Here is a 21,862-nt window from a genome sequence, read left to right on the forward strand (position 1 = left end):
TAAACACGTTAAGATAAGTCAATATTAAAACGGATATTAACACTAGGTTGGAACTAAGAGATTCAGGCAAAAAAACACTGAGAACGGTCAATATTAAAACGAATATTGATACTAGGCTAGAAATAAGAGAATCGGGCCAGAAATACACGTAGATAAGTCAATGTTAAAACGAATATTGACACTAGGCTAGAAAGAAGAGAATCAGGCTAGAAATACAATGAGAACGGTCAATATTAAAACGAATATTGATACTAGGCTAAAACTAAGAGAATCGGGCCAGAAATACACGTAGATAAGTCAATGTTAAAACGAATATTGACACTAGGCTAGAAAGAAGAGAATCAGGCTAGAAATACACTGAGAACGGTCAATATTAAAACGAATATTGATACTAGGCTAGAACTAAGAGAATCGGGCCAGTAATACACGTAGTTAAGTCAATGTTAAAACGAATATTGACACTAGGCTAGAAAGAAGAGAATCAGGCTAGAAATACACTGAGAACGGTCAATATTAAAACGAATATTGATACTAGGCTAGAAAGAAGAGAATCAGGCTAGAAATACACTGAGAACGATCAATATTAAAACGAATATTGACACTAGGCTAGAAATAAGAGAATCAGGCTAGAAATACACTGAGAACGGTCAATGTTAAAACGAATATTGATACTACGCTAGAACTAAGAGAATCGGGCCAGAAATACACGTAGATAAGTCAATGTTAAAACGAATATTGACACTAGGCTAGAAAGAAGAGAATCAGGGTAGAAATACACTGAGAATATTAAAACGGATATTAACACTAGGCTAGAACTAAGAGATTCAGGCTAGAAATACACTGGGAACGGTCAATATTGAAACGGATATTGACACTAGGCCAGAATTTAAGGCTAGAAGTACACTGAGCAAGAACTTAATCCGAATCAAAATGTCAATACTAAAACGAATATTGACACTAGGTTAAAACTATGAGAATAAGACTAGAAATGCCGTTATGAGAATCTTGATGTAATCAGGGATTTTTAAATTTAAAACGAGTATTGACACATGTTTAGAACTAAGATCTTTAAGCTAGAGTTGAACTATGCAATAACTTATTCTCAATAGAAATGTCAATATTGAAGCGATTATTAACTTATGGCTAGAACATAGAGAATAAGGCTAGAAATACGTTATGGAGAATCTTAGTTTTTATCGGAAAAATGGGATCAGAAATTATTTAACATAATTAGATCCAAATAAAATCAAGTATATTAAGGCGCGAGTCGTCTAATCACTTTATACTTTTATTTCCTATTTTTAATTTAACTATTTCATTATTTATGTTATAAATTTTGATTATCGTAAAAAAAAATGCTTAGGCACTTGACAACTTAGAAAATGCTGTAAGCATAGAATAATAAGAACTTCAAAGAAAAACAACTTATTTTCAATAATCTTCATGAAATCATAACAAAATGTGTAATATAAAAATCAGATTCTTAGTGAATCAAGCCTTAAAGTAAACGGTATCAAATTTTTGACAAGAAGGACAGCAGTTTCTTGACATATAAACTGCATTTGTTTGACATTGTCCACTTTGAGCCCACTTGTCGCATCTTTCATTCGTATTTGTGATGGTGCTACATAAAATTTTGCCTAAATTAAAGGACTATTATTTATTATTAAGGTGAAAATACTCGCAGAATTAAATTTTATTATCTAAAGACAAATAATTATTCATAGTACATACAGTTTTTTTTTTTCCAATTTTAAGATTTATGCATTTTAAAATTTTCTATTTCAAAAGATTACCATATTTTTTGCAAGAAGAGCAACAATATGTAGACATCCAGGGATTTTTTCTACACTCATCATTCTTCGCCCATTCCTCACATTTCGTATGGTTATCTTTAGTTGCCGTACATTCGATGAACACTGAAGATAAATAGTCTAAAATATCTCATTACGCATGCCTTGATGTATGTTTGGTTTATAGTACCATGCTATCTAGGTTATAGATTTACGTTGGGTAAAACTAAAAAGAGGAATTACTGTCACGTTCTATTAATTTTATCAAATAATGGTTTTCTGAAACTCTTTATTCCTTCTAAACCTCTTTTTTTTTTGAAAATTACATTAATTCAATGAGCGTCACGGGCGTAAATTGTTAGTATAAGGGAAACCCCAAAGATTTTGACCCTCTCGCGTATATGCTCTAAAGTTTGCAAAAAATTTTAAAAGTTTTTGCAAACTTTAGGCCATAAACGCGATCGAAAGATAAAACTGGTTTATTAATTTTTTAAATACCCTCTTAGGAACCTATTCCACAAAAGATATTTAGCCAGGACAGAATTTCAACAAGAGCAAAGTCAGTGCACCAAAGTAAAAAAAATATTCTCAAATTTGACTATATTGCAAACCTTGGCCAATATATATAAAAACAATTTAAATTTAATTGAACATCATTAGATATCATCTTGATCTCTATTAGTTATCTTTACAGGTCAAGTTGCATATGCATTTGTCGTGGATAAATAATATTCTATTTTATTCTGACTGACTTGTACTATGTTAAGTTTCAGTTACACTTAGATTAGGGTTAGAAACTTACATTATATACTAACATCTTAAAACATCATCTACTTGTAGTATCTTGCAAACTTGTACATATAATTATTTTTTACTGTTGTAGTTTTACCATGAAATAATAGCTACTATTCATTTATTGTGTGAGAAAACTTAAAGATAACTGATCCTAACATTTAGAATGCAGTTGCAAATGGGATGAATTTAACTTTCAATAATAAACTATCAACTTTCATGAAGCATCTTCGTCAAAACTGACATATGTAGAAGCTCCTAAGTTCTTTTCGAAGAGAAAAGAAGAATGGGTGGATATTAAACTGATTTTACCACCTGCTCTGAATGAAGAAAATCATAATCTTATTCCAACTGTATTCAAAGTATATGGCAGACCCCCAGTGAATTTTAACAACTCATCAAATAAAACAAAGAGAAGATTAAGCCCAATAGCGGCATCTGTATCATCTTCACAACTATTGTTTGCAACAGGTTGTAGTTTGCGCCAAGATGGTAGAGAAAAAAAAAGCTAAAGCTGTATTAAAGATTGCAGATTATAATGAGCCATCTACTTCTTTTGTATTCAGGATTGATTTTAGCATATCTGCTTCTTTTGAATTAAGGATTGATACTTGCATATTCGTTTAGGTGAAATTGAAGCAGGCTGTAGACTGTATTCTCCTTACAATCCTGTTCGAGAAGCAAAAGAAAAATGTATGTCAAATGTTAGAGACAGCTTAAATGTAACTGATTACACAACTTCTATTAATCTTAAAAATTTATATTACTTTATAATTAAAGTATGGTCTCTTCACATTACATGCTTGGATGCGTTGCATGGAATGTGTCTTGCACATATCATAAAAACTGAATATTGGTAAACATCAAGCTAGATCGGAAAATTGGCTTTTCCATACTAGAAAGCTAGTTTCCTCACTTCTTTTCGCAGAAAGTCCATAGACATAGATAAAGTATCAAATATTTCACATACACACATTTATATATATATATAATATATATATATATATATATATATATATATATATATATATATATATATATATATATATATATATATATATATATATATATATATATATATATATATATATATATAAATCTGTGTATGTGAAATATTTTAAATATATATATATATATTTGCTTTTAATTCCTGTAGAATGTTAAACATATAAAATGTAAATTGGTGTAAATTATTACTCACAAAGTTTTCAGTCACATTATTACAGCTTGTAGACATCTAGGCATTGATTTGACTGAAGATTTTGTTTCTTCTAGTTGAATTTTGTCCTGGTTTCTTCAATTGTTACTTTGAGGTTTTCTTTTATGAAAAATGATCAATCTCCAATTTTTTGGTCCAAAATATCCCATAAATATTCATTGGGATTAAGTTCCGGCGATAATTTAGGCTATTCTAAGACCTTGACAGTATTTTAGCAAACTGTTCCTTTGTTTTAGCTGCAGTATGCTTGAGATAATTATCTTGCTGAAATGTAAAATCAGGTCTTAGCCGAATTTTTCTAGCAGATGACTTCAAATTTTGTTTTAACATGTTTTTGTATTGCACCTGATCCATTCTATTATCTACAAATTGGAGTTTTCCAACACCTTTTCAAGCCATTAAACCTATACCATCACATTATTGCCACTATACTTGATGGTTTCTCTCATGCAGTTTAATTTGTAGACTTCTCCTGCTTTTCTCCTAACTTTTGGGCTCCATCAGCTGATTTTAAGTAAAATTTCGATTTGTTTTTTCACAGGATCTTTTTCCAGAAACTTAATGGAATGTTTTTGTACTTCTTAGCAAACTCCAATCTTCTGTTCATGTTTTTTACTCAAAAATAGTTTATTAGTTGTTTTTGATATTCTTAGGCTCGGATACGATTTCTGATTGTCTGATGGGATAATTTGATTCCTTTATCTGCTTCAGTTTGCTCAGCCAGTTTTTGAGCAGAAATAAAGCGATTTTTTTATTACTTATATAATTAAGTTTCTATCAAAACTCTTAGAAGTCTTCTTTTTGCAACCTTGTCTATCTATTGTGGCTGTTGTTTCGATCAAATTACAATTCTTCAATAATGTCAGATAACGTATTATAAAGTTAGTAAAAAAAAAACACAAATATTCACGTGCGCAAATTACCTGTAGCCAACTAGTTTCGGTCTCCCCCCAAAAAAAAGGATTATGCTAAATAATTTTCTTTGCAAAGAGGTTCAATAATATCTTTTTTTATTAATTTTCTAATATTAGGCGGTTTCCAGTTTGTATATAAGTTTCACGCTACTCTTTTTCAATAAGCTTAGTGAGTTCACATTAGCTTCATATTTACTAATAAACTACTTTTTGCTAAATTTTTGTCTAAAATGTTTAGAACCATGAAACACTTCCTTAAAAAATGTTTCTTTCAATTTTTGAACTTTTTTAAACTTTTGAAAGAGATAAACTTCTACATACATGGAGCAGAAGGCACATCAGGAACCAAAATCATATCTAGAAAACAACCGGAGAATAATCACAAACAAGTCTTTCACCTTCTGAAAGAACATCATTTAGAGAATAAATACTTCAAAAACTACCTGAACAAGATGTACAACACTCTGCAACCATTACTCTCCAATTTGAAACACACTGACCCTTTAAAGCTCGTGATTTGCAATCTACATGCAAGTCTTTGCAACCTATAATGAAAAAGGAAATTTACTTTATCTAAAAAAATTAAAAATCAAAGTGTTTTACACAATAAAATAATTTTTTTTTACCTGATAGTCCTGCAGGACAAGGGTTGTCATCAAAGAAAATATTGTCAACAGCAACAGATGATTTCCCATAAAATGCATGCTTGGCTTGAATCATGATCTAAAGGAAAATTTTGTACGCATAAAACGGTTTTAAAAAACAAATTAAAAAACAAACAAAAAAAAACAACACTTTGGATTTGAAAACATGATTTGGAAAAAATGACATTTATTTCAAGGCATAAAAAAATATACAAATATGTTACAAATATGAATTTTTTTTTGCTTGATAGAACTCTTAATGATTTATATGTTCATACGTTCATGACATTTAAGTTCATTTATACATTATATTTTTACAATTTTAGTTTTAGTATTTGATTATAAAAAAAAAATGTTGTAACAATTTCATCATCAATTTACTGTCATTAAAATATTACTTTTCAATAAAATTTTATTTTAGATTGAAAATTCACTGTGTAGTAAAACAAAAATGCTAAATTTTAAACTTTTATCATTTACTGAGTTAATTAACAATATAGGGGAAACATTTTTGGAAACATTTGCCAAATTTTTCTCAAATCTCCAATTGCGGCTCCCTTTAAAAAATTTAAGATAGTATAATAATTGTGTTTTAAAATTAATATATTCCTCAGAAGAAAAATAGAAATTTAAGTTTGCTATTAACTGTTAAAAGAAAGAGGGTCAGATAGTTAGAGTAATGACATGAGAACAAATTGATAACTTTTAAGATCAGTTTAAAAAAATAATGATAAAACTAATTTACTTGAAACTGCTGCTTTCTGCTTCTGATGTTTATGCCAACTCGGTTCCAGTAATTTCCCTGATGGTTTCCAATAATGAATAGCAGTTCTGGCACAGAGTTTTCAATTAAATAAATTGACAACGCCTCTGTTGTGTGAAGGTTAGCACCATTAAGCATGTAGAAGAAACTCAAACATTTTTCACCTTTAAAATTAGTTACTGGGGGACTTTTTATGAAATATTTGGGAGAAGTACCATTAATACTTTTTCCTGAAGCAACTGCATAAAACCCTAATAAAAAAATTATGATTCAGAACAAAATCAAGAATGATACTTTTGAGCCTTAATTTACTAAAAAAAACACACTCTAACCATAAGGTTTTCCTTGATCAACAGAAGTAACATCTTGCGAGGGACCCTCAGTTAAAATATCTTCCTTGCTGCGGATGACAAATCCAGAAAACTGCCATTTGCCAAAGTTATTTTCAAAATTTAAATCATAAGGGCTAGCTGGTGCATTTAAAAAAAAATAGAAGAGCATCAAAACATTAACAAATGTTATTAACAAGTTGAGGGTAAAAATTAGTTTTAAAAAAAAAGAACTTACCACCACCACATCTTGTATTACGACAAAGAAATTTTTCTTCTTTATTACCAGAGCAGTTTTTACCCCCAAACATTGGGGAAGGATTGTTACACTCACGATATCTGACTTGTGTTCCCCATCCACATGTAGATGAACAAGTTGAGTAAGAACCCCAAGGACCCCATACTCCATTAATTTTTAACTCTATAAGCAAAGATCTTTTACTTTAAACTAGCTAATTTTGAAGTATTTGGACTTTTGGTTACAAAATAGATTAAGAAAGTAGTTTCAGTTTTGATTTGGATGCTGAAAAAAAAGTTGAAAAAAAACTAAGAACTATTATCAACTATTTTTAAAAATGTTAGTAAATATCCTAAACCTCTTTTAACACATAAAACAAAACAGTGACACAAAGCAGTAAGTTTGGTGAAAGGGATATGATTCTGCCAGTATTTTAAACAATACATGCAAATTGTTATCCTACACATACTAATATGCATGCATATATAAGAATTACTACTTTTTTGAAAAACAAAAGGGAAAATTAAAATTTATGATTATTTAGTATTTTTTCAATTTTTCACTTATTTGTAAATTTTAAACTAACCCTTGCATTGGTCACTTCTGCATTCTTCAACTATATCTTGAGTTCCGAATTCTGTAACTCCTGGACATTTCGTTAGATCTTTTGATAAACAAAATCGAACTATAGCTTTTACACATTGCTTTCTCCAGTCAAACATACAATCAGACCATTCTGACCATTCACTCCACCCAGATTTAACTGAAAAAAGATTTTTTAAACTTAAGATATATATCATTTATGAAATGAAATAGAAAACATTGCCAAAATATAATGTTGATATTACGCAAGTTTTGGAGATATTTTAAAAGTTGTAAGAATTACTGTGGCATTGGTACAATTTATTGATTTCTTCAATATCACTTTTTGAAAGTTCAGAATTTCCAAGTTCAAAGTTAGGATCAAATTTATGCTCTATTGTATTTCCTATAAAAAAAAAAGATAAACAAAAAAACACACACATTTTTTTCAAAAATTCAGTTTAGAAAAAGAAAGCAAAGTTCATACAAACAGTATTACTGCCATCTGGTGCTTTTGCAAATGATCTTCTGCTATAATGCATGATACTTTTAAAGTCATACTCTGTTTGCATCAAATTTATATCCTTATCATAGTTTTTTTCAAAATTATTCAACATTGCTAAAAAAAAAAAAATTTACAAAAATGTTTTTTGTAAATACATTAAAATATCATACTTTTTAAGTACAGCATATGCAATACTTATATAAATAAGAATAAAGTCTTTGAAATTAGTTGTGCAAAATGACAACAATACTAGCATGTATTGACAATCACCAGAGTAAAATCATAACTTTCTTGACAAAGAAAGCTTTTCTACATTTAATATAATAAAGGTGTTTGTTAAGAAAAGATTTTTAAAATGCAAATAAAATCTAACTAATTAAATAATTAAAGATAATATATCTTAAAAAGTTTAATCTTTCAGTCAACTAAAAATTTTTAATTTTTAATTGACTAAAAGTTGTTAAACCAACTTGTTAATAATAATAATAACTTTTTTTGCTATCAAGTATATTTAATAATTTTACGGCCAAGTAAATTAATTTAAATACATAAATCCATAATTGTAAAAGCTCTTACATGGTAAAACCCTATCTGTGTATATGTTTACATAAGAGTCCCTATCAATACGACTTTGTTCATGAGGAAAACCTAAAAATTGATCAAATCAATACTAATGTATATTATCAAAAAAAAATCATTATTTTCATCATTATAATGACAACTATTTTTAAAATCACCACCTTAAATTTAGTCAAGGTTGCTAAACTTATTATCAGTTTAATTCCATTAGTGATTTGGGTATCAAATGATTTTATGATACTCATCAAAACAACATTTGATACTCATATAACTAATATATATGTATTTAATGTTACAACTACTTACCAGCTGCATGTAATACTTCATGCACAATAATTGAGGGATGCACACAGTTTGTTCCCAATGATATTCCAGTTTCTTGCTGGGACCAATACTTCCTACCAATACCAGAGAAGCATCTAAAAGACTTCAGAAATCTTAAAATCCAATCTTTAATTTCAATCCAAATCTTCATATGGATTGGAATTAGAGAATTCCCATTTTAGGACTTTAGGGTTCTTACTTGAAAAAGTGTCAGAATTTTAAAACTTACCCTTGTCCTTTGAAAAATCTAATCCAATTGTAATCAGTAGACTTTTTCTCAGGAAAAGTTAAACAAGTGACATTAGAAATTTTTTTCAATGATGAGATAATAATAGTTGTTGAATCTAAAGTTAAATTCAAACTTATAAATAAGAAATTTAACATAATTCATCTATACATAAGATTTGTAGGTTACCTTAAAAAATATCATCTAAAACTATGCAATCCAAAAGAAAAACACAAATATAGTTTAGGGATTAGGGCCAATAGTGATTTATCTTTAATAGGAATGTCCTAAGAATCTCAAGACAATAGAGTGCCTAAAGTCTTACTCCTGTAATGGTTTTCAAAAGCTAAATTTTAACAGATCCAAGGATAAAAGCATGGGCTACTTAAAATTATATACTTAAAAATATATTAAAAGAAATATATACTCGTATAAAAAGTTCCATCAAATCTTTATAAAAAATATTGTAACTAGCGTAAAAATTGCATCATTGTGTCGCGTCATATAGACCAGCAGGAAATGGGATTGTGGAGCGTAACCACCGTACAGTAAAACGTACCGCTACAAGGGCACAGATATGTCCGTTGCAAGCAGTATCTTGGTATAATTCAACACTAAGGATTGGAACGCAAGAAGACTCAACACCTGCTTCTCAAAAGTATAAGTACGAATGGTGTCTAACACTTCAAGGGGAGAAGAACACTGAAACTGAGGAAACATCAACACAGGTTACAAATAACTACAGGATTGGAGAACAAGTTTACGTTCGTCCCATCGACGCAAAGTGCATCTCGATTAGGAAAAGTGGCGATGTAACCAACATAATCACAAAAACAGATATCGAAATAGGTGGTGTACCAAGACATGTGCGAGACGTAAGGAAAGTTCCTGCATCAGATATAAATAAAAAGAAGGAAGTTTCAAAAATTATTGACACGATGGCCAACTTTATCTATACGGCCGGACATTTTGCATTTTGAAAAAAAAAATAGAAGGCCAGTTTTTTCGTGAGGCGTTATTAAAGGAGCAACTGGAGTCTCAAAGAATATGGTTAACAAATGTTGTATTGTGAATTGTCGTTCAAATTATGATGGTGAAGTATCTACAGTAGTATTTTCGTTTCCAAAAATGAAGAGTTGAAAAAAAATTGGATTAAATTTGTAAATAGAAAAGATTGGACACCTACTAATTCTTCCGTAATATGCATAAAACATTTTGAAAAAAAATATTGTAAGAAAGGTGATACGAATCAACGTTTTCGAATAATAAAAAAACTATTCCAACTATTTTGGATTGCACAAATTTCCCTGAAGAAGGTCCATCACAACTTATAAAATCTTCTAATTCGTTAAGAAAATCACCAACTAAAAGAATATTTCAGCCAGATCAATATGGACAATTTTTATTGAGTGATTTGATTAATAACTTTGATGATATTACTGAAAGTATTGCTCCAGAAGGTTTTTCATTCTTGAAGTATGATGATCATGTAATTTTTTATAAATTGAGTCATAGTACTTTATCTATTCCTGAAGTTACAGAGTGCATTCGCATAAACAATGAGATGCATGTTAAATTATTTTACAAAGGTTCACCCCTGCCATTGCCTCAGTGGTTTCTTCATGGAAGAGATTGTTGTTTATCTTGTAAAAGTATGCTTTATAATTTTCCTACCTACATTAAATCACAAGCTGAACAATTTTCATCTATATTGACTGAATTACAGCAAATTAAGTATATGAAGAAACCTATTTTTTCAGCTAATATTATAAAGTATTCACTGATGTTACGATATACTTCTACACAGTCATACCAACTTTTGCGTGAAGAATTGCCTTTACCATCAATATCTTTACTTAAAAAAATAACTAGTGGAAATATTGATGCTCTAAGTTGTGCAAAACATTTAAAATTAGAAGGGAAGATATCTCAAGACATTTGCTTGATTTTTGATGAAATGTACTTGCAAAAATGTAAAGAGTATTTTGGTGGAGAGATGATTGGTAGTGATGAGTCTGGAGAATTGTATAATGGAATAGTTTGTTTTATGATAGTTGGCCTGAAACAAAACATTCCATATGTGATTAAATCATCACCTAAAAAAACAATCAATGCTGAATGGTTGAAAGAAGAAATTTTTGAATGTCTTCATATTCTTACTGAATGTGAATTTAATGTTAGAGTTATTGTGTGTGACAACCATTCCTCTAATGTTTCTTGTTTTAAAAAAATCCTTTGTGCATCAAATCAACAAGCTGAAGATTTGTTTTTTATTTACAATCTAAAAAAGATTTACCTTTGTTTCGATGTTGTACATCTTATTAAAAATATCAGAAATAATTTGTTAAATTGTAAAGGAGTTTTATTTCCAGATTTTAAGTTTGATGGATTTAAAGATCCTATAATTGTATGTGTTGGAGAAATAAAATGGAGCACCTTCCACAATATTTATGAAAAAAGACCTCGCTCTTGATGCTGGTTTGCGTAAAGCACCAAAAATAACAATGAAAGTATTACATCCAGGCAATTTTAAACAAAACGTTTCTTTAGCGCTTGCAATTTTTAATGAAACTACTTCTGCAGCAATTCACTCATATTTCCCTGATCTTAAAAGTAGTGCAGATTTTTTGACATTATTTTACAAGTGTTGGGTTTTATCAAATTCAAAAATTCAGTATTCAACGTGTAATATTTTAGGTAATGCAGTTGTTTCTGGAGATAAAAAACCTGAATTTCTTAGGGAAATGGCACACTGGATTGAAGCTTGGCAATTGCAAAAGGTACCAAACTGTGAGAAGTTTACTTTAAGTGCTCAAACAGCTGCAGCATTGATAAGAACACTTAATTGTCATGCCTCATTGATTGAGGACTCACTTAATGACAGATATAACTTTGTTTTAACTGGGAGGTTTCAAAGTGATTAATTAAAAAGGAGATTTGGACAATATAGACAAATGAGTGGTGGAAGATTTTTGGTTGGTTTAAAAGATGTCACTATTTCTGAAAAAATATTAAAAATCAAAAGTATAGTTAGAGAAAGTATTAACTTTGATAGTTTGAAAGTACCACTCGAGTCAGAAAATAATTTAACAGATTTGAAAAACTTTCTTCTTGATATCGATACAACTCAGTGTACTCCAGAAATCATGAATCTAGCACCAGAAAGTAGAGAAGTAGGCGCTCATATTGCTGGATGTATAACAAAGAAACTAAAAAAATGCTTTGGTAAATGTTGCCAAGAATTTTTATGTTGTGCTAATATTGATGAAAGCAATGCTGATCATACTTATTTAACAATTATTTCTATGGGTGGTCTCACTATTCCTTCACCATAACTTTTGGATTATGTTTGCACATCGTTTGCTATGATTGACTACTCTTATAACAAAATAAAGAAATTTAATTTACATGCACGACAAGCTTTAGAATATTTGTTAAATCATTTTTGTGACTCTTTTCAGACTTTTTCTTGTCCCATGCATGAGAAAACTGAGATAAAACTTGCTGGAAGAATCGTTATCAACATTTTTCTTAATAATAAAAGAATTATCTCTACCAGCGAAGTAGCTGTTGATCATGTAAAATCTTTTAAAAAGAGAAAGTTTGTAAAAACTCAATAAATTATATATAATACAATTTTTTATTTTGATGAAAAAATAAAAAGATTTAAAGATTTTATATAAATATTCTTGTTTTTTAAATTGTGTCTGTTTACTTAAATTCTAAGTTTTAAAATAAAGGCTTATTTTGATATCTTTTTATTTATTTCTTATATAATATTCTTTTAATATCTAAATTTATGAATATAAACTACTTTTGTCGACTTTTTAAATTTAGAAAGTAAAATACATTTGCAAATATTCAAAAAGTCTTAAGTTTTCGAAACATTACGATTTTGAACACTGGCCTTCTATTTTTTTTTTCAAAATGCAAAATATCCGGCCGTATAAATAAAGTAAAATAACATATTCCATGTTGACACTGAAGATAGTGAAAAAGATGGCGAAATGGATGATATAGGTATCTTTACTGTCAGGGGCGAAGAGGTAGATGCTAGCAATGATGAAGAAGATAACAGTATAGAAATTATAGATAATGAGGAGCTGCCAGTGATTAGATAGTCTACCAGAGAAAGAAAAGTTCTAATGTATTTAACTGATTATGTGGCTTAAGAACTTTATTTTTTTAAGGGGGGTGGGGTGGGGGGTGGGGTGTTGTAATTACCGTAAAAATTGCATCATTGTGTCGCGTCAGAAGGAGCGTTGTTCGTGCGTCACATATTTATTGTATAATTCATTGTACACAATAAATTCATTATTCATTGTACACAATGAATACATAATTTATTGTTCACAATGAATTTGGAAAACCTATATAAATTTTAAAAGCTGGGAAAGAGGAGTGAGAGAAATATGTAACTGTAATGAAAACATAGTCGTCTTGATTTTACAAAAAATACTGTTGATGTTATCTTAATAGAAAGAAGATCTATTTGAATAACAACTAAAGACTAATATTCCTGCAAGAAGCCTGTCCTGATAATGCAAAAAGCAGCAACAACAGACCAAACAAACCCCATGGTTGATTCCCACCATCGTTTTTGAATCCCGTACCCTCGTATTCCAGAATTTCTATGTTACAGTCAAATTTTCAGACAAAATTGAAATTAATGCCACAATCAGACAAAATGAAATTAATGCCACAATCACTAATTTTAATAACGTCGTAAATTGGATCAAAGCACTTAACGACAACTTTTGATTTTTTGCAGTGATTAGAATTTATTTTGTAAATCGTGGGCTTCTTTTTATAGTTTAGTTTCTCTCAGTTCATCATAGAGAGATAAAAAAAAGTTCATTGAACTCTATGAAACAAAACAAAAATATTTACTTTGCAATCATGCAAGTTTAAATTCTTCTACTAATTACTAATCATCAACCAAAAATGTAATTTTTTAAGTAAATGTTAACAATATAAATGATAAAATGATTAAATATTAACAATGAAAACGAATAACAAAAATATTAAACAAAAACGTATTTAAAAAAAAAGAAGCATATAACTACTTTGAAATTTATCTACTTTAGTTTTTGTAATTATTTTAAGAACTTTTTAAGTCTACGAAGGGTAAATTATTTTGCACCACTTAACTGTAGGATTACCCAGTAGAACAAATTTCAGTTTTCTAAATTAAAGTCTAGTAAAGAGTCTCTAAAAAGAAATAATTGAAAAAATTCTTGAACTTTTTAAGATTAAAACTTTAATGAAATAATAGAAAAAATCCTTCAACTTTTCAAGACTAAGAGTTTTAAAATTAAATAAAATGTGGAATTGCTAAGTTTAGCGGTTATATATACAGGGCAAGAAATAAGACCAAAGGAAGAAGATGTAGCTTGAGTGTAACCCACAGTCTCTCAAAAGTTTCTCCTTGCAACAGAAAATTTTAATCAGATGTAAATCTTGTTTGCTGCACTTGATGCAAAAGTCACAAACATACAGAAAGTTACAGTCGTGTCAAAGAATTTATGTTGCAGTTTAGGCCAACTGTTTTGGCCAACAGTTTTGGCCTGTCTTAGTAATTCAAATAGTGAGTGAAAAGTTTGACTAGTATTTATTTTAAAACAAAAAATTTGTTTAACACAATGATGTGATGTGCAATAATGTGTGTTTGTTTATTTTAATGATGTGCATCATTTTTCAAAGATCATTTTATAATCGATTTAAATGGCTTATACAAACTCTTAAAAAAACTCTCCAAGTAGATTGTTTAGAAAACTAAATCACAAAACTAAGAGAAATAATTTCAAAACATAAACACACTAGATTTTGGAGAAACATGATACATAGATGTCTTGACACTTGTATATCTGATATACAGTGATCTTTGCATTACTCATATGCAGGGCCGTACCGAGCCAATTTTGCGCTTCGGAAAATTCAACGAAAAAAATGATTTATTGATCACAAAATTTATCACATCAAGTTATAAGTAAAATTTGTCATTAAGGTTGCACAAAATTTAGTTCAATGTCACTTTTCTGGCTTGAGGCAAATTCACTAATGACATCATCAAATCAATGTTGTTTGCCACTTCATTTTCAATTGAAATTATTGCCAAACTAGACAAACGTTCTTGGCCCATTTTTGACCTCATATAGTTTTTTATGAGCTTAAGTTTACTGATACTTCTCTCACACGTAGTAACTGTTACTGGTATGATGAGGAAGATGCGAATAGCAATTGCCGTGTTGGGATAAGCATCGGTCAAACAATATTTATGAATGAGCTGCAAAATGTCGATCGGGGAAGATTTTTTAAAGTTGTCCAACAACATTGTGGCAGCTTCATATTTAAAGCTTGCCATTTCTGACTCAGAGGATACAGCAGACATAGCCTCAAACCGGCACTCAATTTGTGTAATAATGTTGTCAAACACAAGGTTGCACTGAGATCCGAATTCTGTTTCTGCTGTGAGAAAGTGAGTGTCATCTTCAGCTTTACAAAGTGCCATCCGCTTCACTTTGAGCTTCCTCTTGATTGGAAAGCCATCATCAATTCCGTTCTGGTTGGCTTTTTCTGTGACATCTTTGATAATGTTGTCCACCCCAACATCTCGAAGATTTTGAATGGAAGCCTTCAATCATTTCATTTTTTTTGCAGCAATGTCAATTGAAAAGAATTTTGACTGAAGCAGTTTGTTTTCTCGGTCAATTAGAGAAAGAATTTGACTCCAGAAATCCAACAAACACAAAAAACTGAAATCAATTTGAATGAGAAGTTCTTTTGCACTGCTAACCGTGACAGCATTTGTCATGGGATTGTGGATAATGGATTCCAAAACTTGAAGAACGTCTTTGATTTTTCTGTGCAATGGTGTGATTGCTTCTTTTTTGGCAGACCATCTTGTGTCACTGTTTCCCTTTAATGAAATGGTCAACGTTTTCATCAGTTTTTCCCATCTTGACGTGGAGCTAGAAAAAAAGTTAAAGATGGCTTGAACCTTTCCAAAAAACGTAACAAGATTTAAAGGGTGACCAACAAGATTTAAAGGGTGAGTTGCACATGGAACAAATCTTGCTGACTCATTAAGAGAATGGATGTAAGCTTTGAGGCCATAGTATTTTCCAGACATATTGGATCCATTATCATAGCCTTAGCAATCGGAAATGTTTAGACCAGCAATCGGAAATGTTTAGACCATCCTTCTCCAATTTTTCAGTTATCTCTGTTGCAAGACCTTTTCCGGTTTTTTGGTGAGATTCAATGAAGTCCACAAAGCTTTCCTTAATTGTGCAGGTTTCATCACAGATGTGGACATACCTGATGATCTTAGCCATCTGTTCTTTGTGGGAGGCATCTGGAGGGCAGTCAAACAGAACAGAGTAGTATTTAGCTTCTTTGATGTTTGACAAAATTTTGTTCCTGACTTTCTGCCCAAGTAACTCAATCAACTCATTTTGAATTCGAGGAGTAAAGTAGAATGTTGTGGTTTTTTTTTGCTTTAACGGACGCAATGTGTTCAGTCACTAAAGGATAATAATGGCTAATCAACTCAATTTAAACTCAGAAAAATGCCACTGTTTTGTTGACCGATGTCTTCTGTTGTTCCCCGAAGGTCAAGATTGTTCTTGGCACAGAACAAAGTTGCATCAAAAATCACTTTCAAGATGTCTCTCCACTTTTTCATCTCTCCACTGATAACTCTCTGCAGATCAGAATCCAGGGTCTTTCCTTCCTTAAGTTTTTTTCGAGAGTTTTCCAATCAGAATAGCATCTTTGGTGTTCATTGCTGTTTTGATGCTCAGGAATTCTTGGGTTTAGTTTTTTCCAGTCACAAAACCCTTTGAAAGTTTCGGAAAAATTGTTGGTTTTTGTTGTTGAAAATAACAAACAGCAAAAACAAAATAAAGAATCTTTTTTGTTGCTGAACTGCCGCCAAGTGCGAACAAGCTTTTCACCATTGGGATGAATTTTTTCATACCATTTTGAGCTGAAGTGTCGCATTCTGTTGTCAAAATCACACAGCGTGTTTGGGAAAAACTTTCTTCTGTCTTGCTCTGCCCCTTGCTCAATCAAAAAGCATCTTATTTTGTCCGTTATTTTAGGCCATGTTGCTGGATGTGTTTAAATCTTTTCTTCCGAGGCCCTGTGTTGAAAATTTTCTTCCGAGGCCACTGGAATTTCTGAGATTTCTGAATGAAGTTCATCCTCGTCCATTTCAGCTGGGCCTGAAAGCTGGGAATTTCTATCTTCCCTTGTTGGTTCTGAATTAGTTATGCAAAATTTTTCTTGACTTTGGCTGATGAAAATCTCCTCTTCAATTAATTCCAAATGATGATCTGAACTTAAGTCAATTATAGGATCTGTTGAATTGTCATTAACTTCAATACAAGTATCCTCCGAAATAATTTGTTTTTCCACTGAGTTTATTACCAACCACTTTTTGAAATTGTTTCGTAGTTTCTTGTCAATTTCTTGGCGCTGTTTTCTTTTCTTCTTAAATTCAGCACCAGATAATTTTTTGGTTCGATTCATGATAAAATCATAATGTTCAAAAGTTATCAAAGGTATGTTAGTGTTAAAGGGCGCTCTTTTGTTCAGTAAATGAGCATTAGTATTTTAATATAACAAATTGAAAGCTTAATTATAAGCGAAGAATTATGTGGCAAATGCGTTTACTTCGTAGGCGATTTGAATTTTGATTTGCTTGAATACAACAAAAAAAAAAACGTCAGAACTTTTTTTGATATTATGTTTTTTAAAAAATGGACTTATTCCAACTATAAATAAACCTACTCGAATTACAAAAAAAAACTGCTACTTTAATTAATCAATTTATAATTAATAAAAACATAAAAACTAAAACAGGAATATTTATTAAAGACATATCTAATCATTTTCCGGTTTTTATAACAGCACAAAAATCGCTAAATCATCTTCCTAAAAAAGTAAAAACTAAAAAACGAGTAATTAAAGACGCTTCTCTTGCGACTTCTATCAGCCTTTTATCAACAACAAACTGGGAACCTGTTTTGAAAACAAAAAATACTAATGAAGCTTATGATAAATTTTATCATATATTTGAATGTCACTATAATAAAGCATTCCCAATAACAACTAAATTTATTAAAACAAAAACTCAACAAAATCCCTGGATAACACCCGGAATCATAAAATCTTCTATAAAAACTATAATCGTCTTTTTGTGACAATTGTAGAGCGCTCAAAAAAGTTTTATTATAGTAGCCAATTACTAAAATACAAAAATAATATACAAAAAACTTGGAACATAATAAAAGATATTGTAGGTAAAAAAGATATGAATATTAGTTGTTTACCAAAAAAACTAATTATAAATAACCGTGAAATTACTAACGACGCAATAATTGCTAATTCGTTTAACCATGCATTTGTTAGCACAGGTCCATACCTAATATCATACCTAGTCTCTAATAATAATACAATGGCTAATAATATGCTAACAGAAACAGAACTGCTTGATGCCGTGTACTTACTTAAACCAAATAAAGGTAATGGAGTTGATGATGTAAGCAGTAATGTAGTAATTAAATCAATGCCTTATTTAAAAATTCCGCTTTTGCATATTTTTACGCTCTCTTTTAACCAAGGAATCTTTCCCGACAGACTTAAAGTTGCGAGGGTAATACCTATACTAAAATCAGGAGATGAGACTAGTGTCTCCAATTACCAAAGCCCCAATAGATCTAGGGGCTTGGTGATAAGACCAATTATGTCTTCTTCTTGCTCCTGCTTTTTGTATTTATATTATGGTTTACGACTTTAATGAATTTATATAGCAGAAAAAAAAAAAAAACATATTTAGGAGTTTGTGTAAAGAGGTGGAATTTTAATTAATTTTCTTATCAACAGCAGCGACGCCGTGAAAATTTGTTTCATAAACTGATTATTATTTTTTTAATTTATTAAAATTTGCGACCTCCTAATTTTGGCGACTCAGGCCGCGGACCTGCCGGCCCCGCCCTTGGTACGGCCCTGCTCATGTGGGTGTTCCATTATTGTTAAATGCTAAAATGTTAAATTTTTTTGATTGAGATTCAAGAAAATGTGATTTATTTAACAAATAACATACAATAGCACATATCATGTCTAACACGCAAAATACCAAACTTCATACTTGTAAAAATGTGTAATCTTCTAAATTAAATCAAAGCATTTATTGATGAACATCTTTGTTGATAAAAACAATCACCAAACAATGAACCTACTTTTTCAAAGTAGGTTCATTGTTTGGTGATTGTTTTTGAACATTTTTTTAAAAATCTTGCTGTTGTCGTTTTAATGCGGGAGGTATATTCCAGACTTCTCCAACAGGAGAATACCCAAAGGACCAGAAGGACATCAGCTTCAGGCGCAAAAATCTTGTTTCTTGTTTAAAGAATTTAGAATTAATTTTAAAAGTTTCAAATCTAATTTTATATTTAAAATAATCACTTCTTTTGAGTTGATACAGCAGTTCCAAAATATTTCAGTATATCTATGAGCATTAAACATACTAATCCTAATCTTTTAGACATTTTGGGACAACTTGCGTTTTTCTACTATGATCAAACTTTATTCACTGAACAAAACTCTTCAAATTGATTTCTATCAATCATCCAGCCATTAACTCCTTTGGTTGATCAGGTGATAAATTGAATAAATCTAAGATTTTTTATGGTAACTCATTTAGATTTTGAGCAGAATCTAAATGAGTTACTACAAAATGCATGTTAGTGCAGTAATAGGGGAGAGGTGGATATCCCGGGCACTTAAGAATAATAGAGATATTACCCATAAGCAAAGAGAAAACAAAGTGAAAAAAAAGTTTTAATAAAGTTAGAAACACTTATTTATTGAATTAAAAACAAATAAACAATGAAAGGGTAATTAATAAAAGCACAAAACTTAAAATAAATTATATAAGATTAATAATAAGAGAAATTATATGACACCTTTCAAACTTGGGGGGTAGCCCCGGACACAATCTTTATACATTATTTCAATTCTTCTTTTTTTTTTTTTACAAATGGGCACATATTTAATTCATAACTTAAATTAAACTGTGCCACACAGACATCCCAGTGATTATAATCTGTGGTTTTAATAATCTTAACACAATTTTTGTGCCTAATCCTTCAGGATTATGAGAATATTTTCAAATACAGGGTTGCGGGACTATAAAAGTCATAATTATGCGAAACATTAAGTTTAATTTGTGTCAAATGTAACGTAATATGTGTCCAAAAATGTAAGAATTAGGTTTTTGACGGTTTTTGATCTTTTTTTTTTTCTTTCAAAAACTCCCCACTCAGTTCTCTGCTTTACAAGGTTGGCATATTATTTGGGGATGTATTCATTTTTAAACCGCTATCATTTAGAATTATATATATTAGCCATTTACTAATTGAAAACAAATTGAAAAACAGCGAGCTTGAAATCCACATTTTTTTTTTAAAAATAACTTTCTTAAAAACTCTTTTACTTCTCTTTTAAACACCGTCTTCCTCCCCCTCTAACTTATTTTATGACTTTTTGTGTTTTTATTAAGAAGTTTGTCATTTTTTTAAAAATTTTTAACAAAAAGTAGTATCGTTTTTTTTCTTCTTTTTTTTAAAAGTAACCACTTGACAGCTTGTATATACAACAAACTCCCCCTTTTAACTGTCATCCAACTTGCTTTGGTAAACTGAATGGCTAAAATAGAAACCATTCTCCCAAATCCTTGCATTGAAATGTTATTTTAAATTTATATTATGTAAAAGTCAACCACAGTATCCAGATGTATTTCCTTCGGATTATTTTCAATTATGTGGAAAATGAAACTAAAACATCAAAGCCATTCAAAGTAACACCTGGTTTAGAGTACTGATATAGCTAACTGTTAAAGAAAGTAGAAACAAAGTAAACAATAACATTCATTGTTTACTTTGTAAAACAGTTATTGTTATAATTCTTGAGAGTAAAACTATTTTTTACCTACTAAAACACCAGAGATTTCGTAAGGTATTTCTCTATTAACCCACAGTCTTTGATGCCATGTAAAAGGAGCTTGCATTTGCGTTAGTGATTTCTGTGGCTTATTAATATCTCTTAGAATATCTCCGTCGTACAACAGAGGGCGAATTGAATCTTAAATAAAATTAGAAGCTGTAAGTTTAATATAAAATTACACCGTATTTTTTAAATAAAATAATAAAAACACCGTATTTTGTAAATGAATATATGACTTGCTTCAAATAAATAAGTACCGTGTTGAATCGAAAAGTTTCCTTTTTTCTCTGGAGCTTTTATTTCATTTTCGGTCTCAATTATTTTCCACATATCAACTAAAACAACAAAATATACAAACTAATATAAATATATACATAATGAAAAGATTTTTTTTTGCCTATTAGAACTTTGAGAAACATTTAAAAAAAGAATGTTCCGAAAGAGTACAAACTTACACGAAGAGACAGGAGAATAGCATGCTATTAAAACGACGATGAATTGATATAGTAAAAACATAACTGATCCTAAACACATTTTTTTAATAAAATAAAAACATGCATTTACAACAAATGGATCATATCCACATATAATAATTTACATATAATAATAATATATTGGAATTTTTGACCCAGTTGTTACATAACATCTGAAGATTTATCTTGCATTACTAACAAATGTATCTTTATTTTGGTTATAAAGATTCCTTCCTAGCTACATTTAAGATCATATATTGTTTTCGAATTACACTGTGTTTATGCAGGATATATAAAATTTACAAAAAAGATACCTTTTGAAAATTGAAACTAAAATCTGTCTTTGAAGCGAAAAGTGAAATCTTGTTTATTGAAAATTTTTTAAAGAAACAAGATAATACTTTATGATGTATTAAAAAAACATTTTAAAAAGATTTATGCAGATTCCACGCGATCAATATTTCGCAAA

The 21,862-nt window shown here is 30.0% G+C and overlaps 1 protein-coding gene and 1 pseudogene across 2 annotated transcripts; one reads left to right on the forward strand and one right to left on the reverse strand.

The window, feature by feature from the left end:
* Positions 1-1,428: 1,428 nt before the first annotated feature.
* On the reverse strand, positions 1,429-21,862 carry LOC145190785 (uncharacterized). Of its 2 annotated transcripts, none has more exons than XM_090089602.1 (18): positions 21,708-21,862; positions 21,376-21,444; positions 21,178-21,255; positions 20,906-21,058; positions 8,912-9,026; positions 8,665-8,777; positions 8,356-8,427; positions 7,774-7,893; positions 7,579-7,680; positions 7,279-7,455; positions 6,693-6,875; positions 6,458-6,595; positions 6,108-6,376; positions 5,345-5,441; positions 5,162-5,263; positions 5,040-5,075; positions 1,797-1,919; positions 1,429-1,640 (listed from the first exon to the last, which is right to left on the reverse strand). In XM_090089602.1, the coding sequence occupies exons 2-18, from the start codon at positions 21,434-21,436 to the stop codon at positions 1,492-1,494; spliced, it is 2,088 nt and encodes a 695-aa protein (XP_089945728.1). In that variant the 5' UTR covers positions 21,437-21,444; positions 21,708-21,862; the 3' UTR covers positions 1,429-1,491. The 2 variants fall into 2 exon arrangements, with proteins under 2 accessions (XP_089945728.1, XP_089945727.1); XM_090089601.1 differs by having other exon boundaries at positions 1,797-1,934; positions 21,708-21,830.
* Positions 9,861-12,574, forward strand: LOC149886974 (uncharacterized; annotated as a pseudogene).

The sequence above is a fragment of the Hydra viridissima genome, unplaced genomic scaffold (genome assembly GCF_058129835.1).
Source record: "Hydra viridissima isolate aposymbiotic clone 2 unplaced genomic scaffold, HvirCarnegie_v1 scaffold_6, whole genome shotgun sequence".
Lineage (NCBI taxonomy): Eukaryota > Metazoa > Cnidaria > Hydrozoa > Anthoathecata > Hydridae > Hydra > Hydra viridissima.

What these genes read in the sequence shown, in the direction of transcription:
- LOC145190785 (XM_090089601.1), bottom strand. Translation starts at nt 21,436, where the DNA reads ATGTTTTTACTATATCAATTCATCGTCGTTTTAATAGCATGCTATTCT. An exon ending in AGATTTTTCAAAGGACAAGG is followed by an intron (nt 8,778 to 8,911) that starts GTAAGTTTTAAA and finishes GAAGTCTTTTAG; the next exon opens with ATGCTTCTCTGGTATTGGTA. An exon ending in CACAGATAGGGTTTTACCAT is followed by an intron (nt 7,894 to 8,355) that starts GTAAGAGCTTTT and finishes TTTTTTTTTTAG; the next exon opens with CAATGTTGAATAATTTTGAA.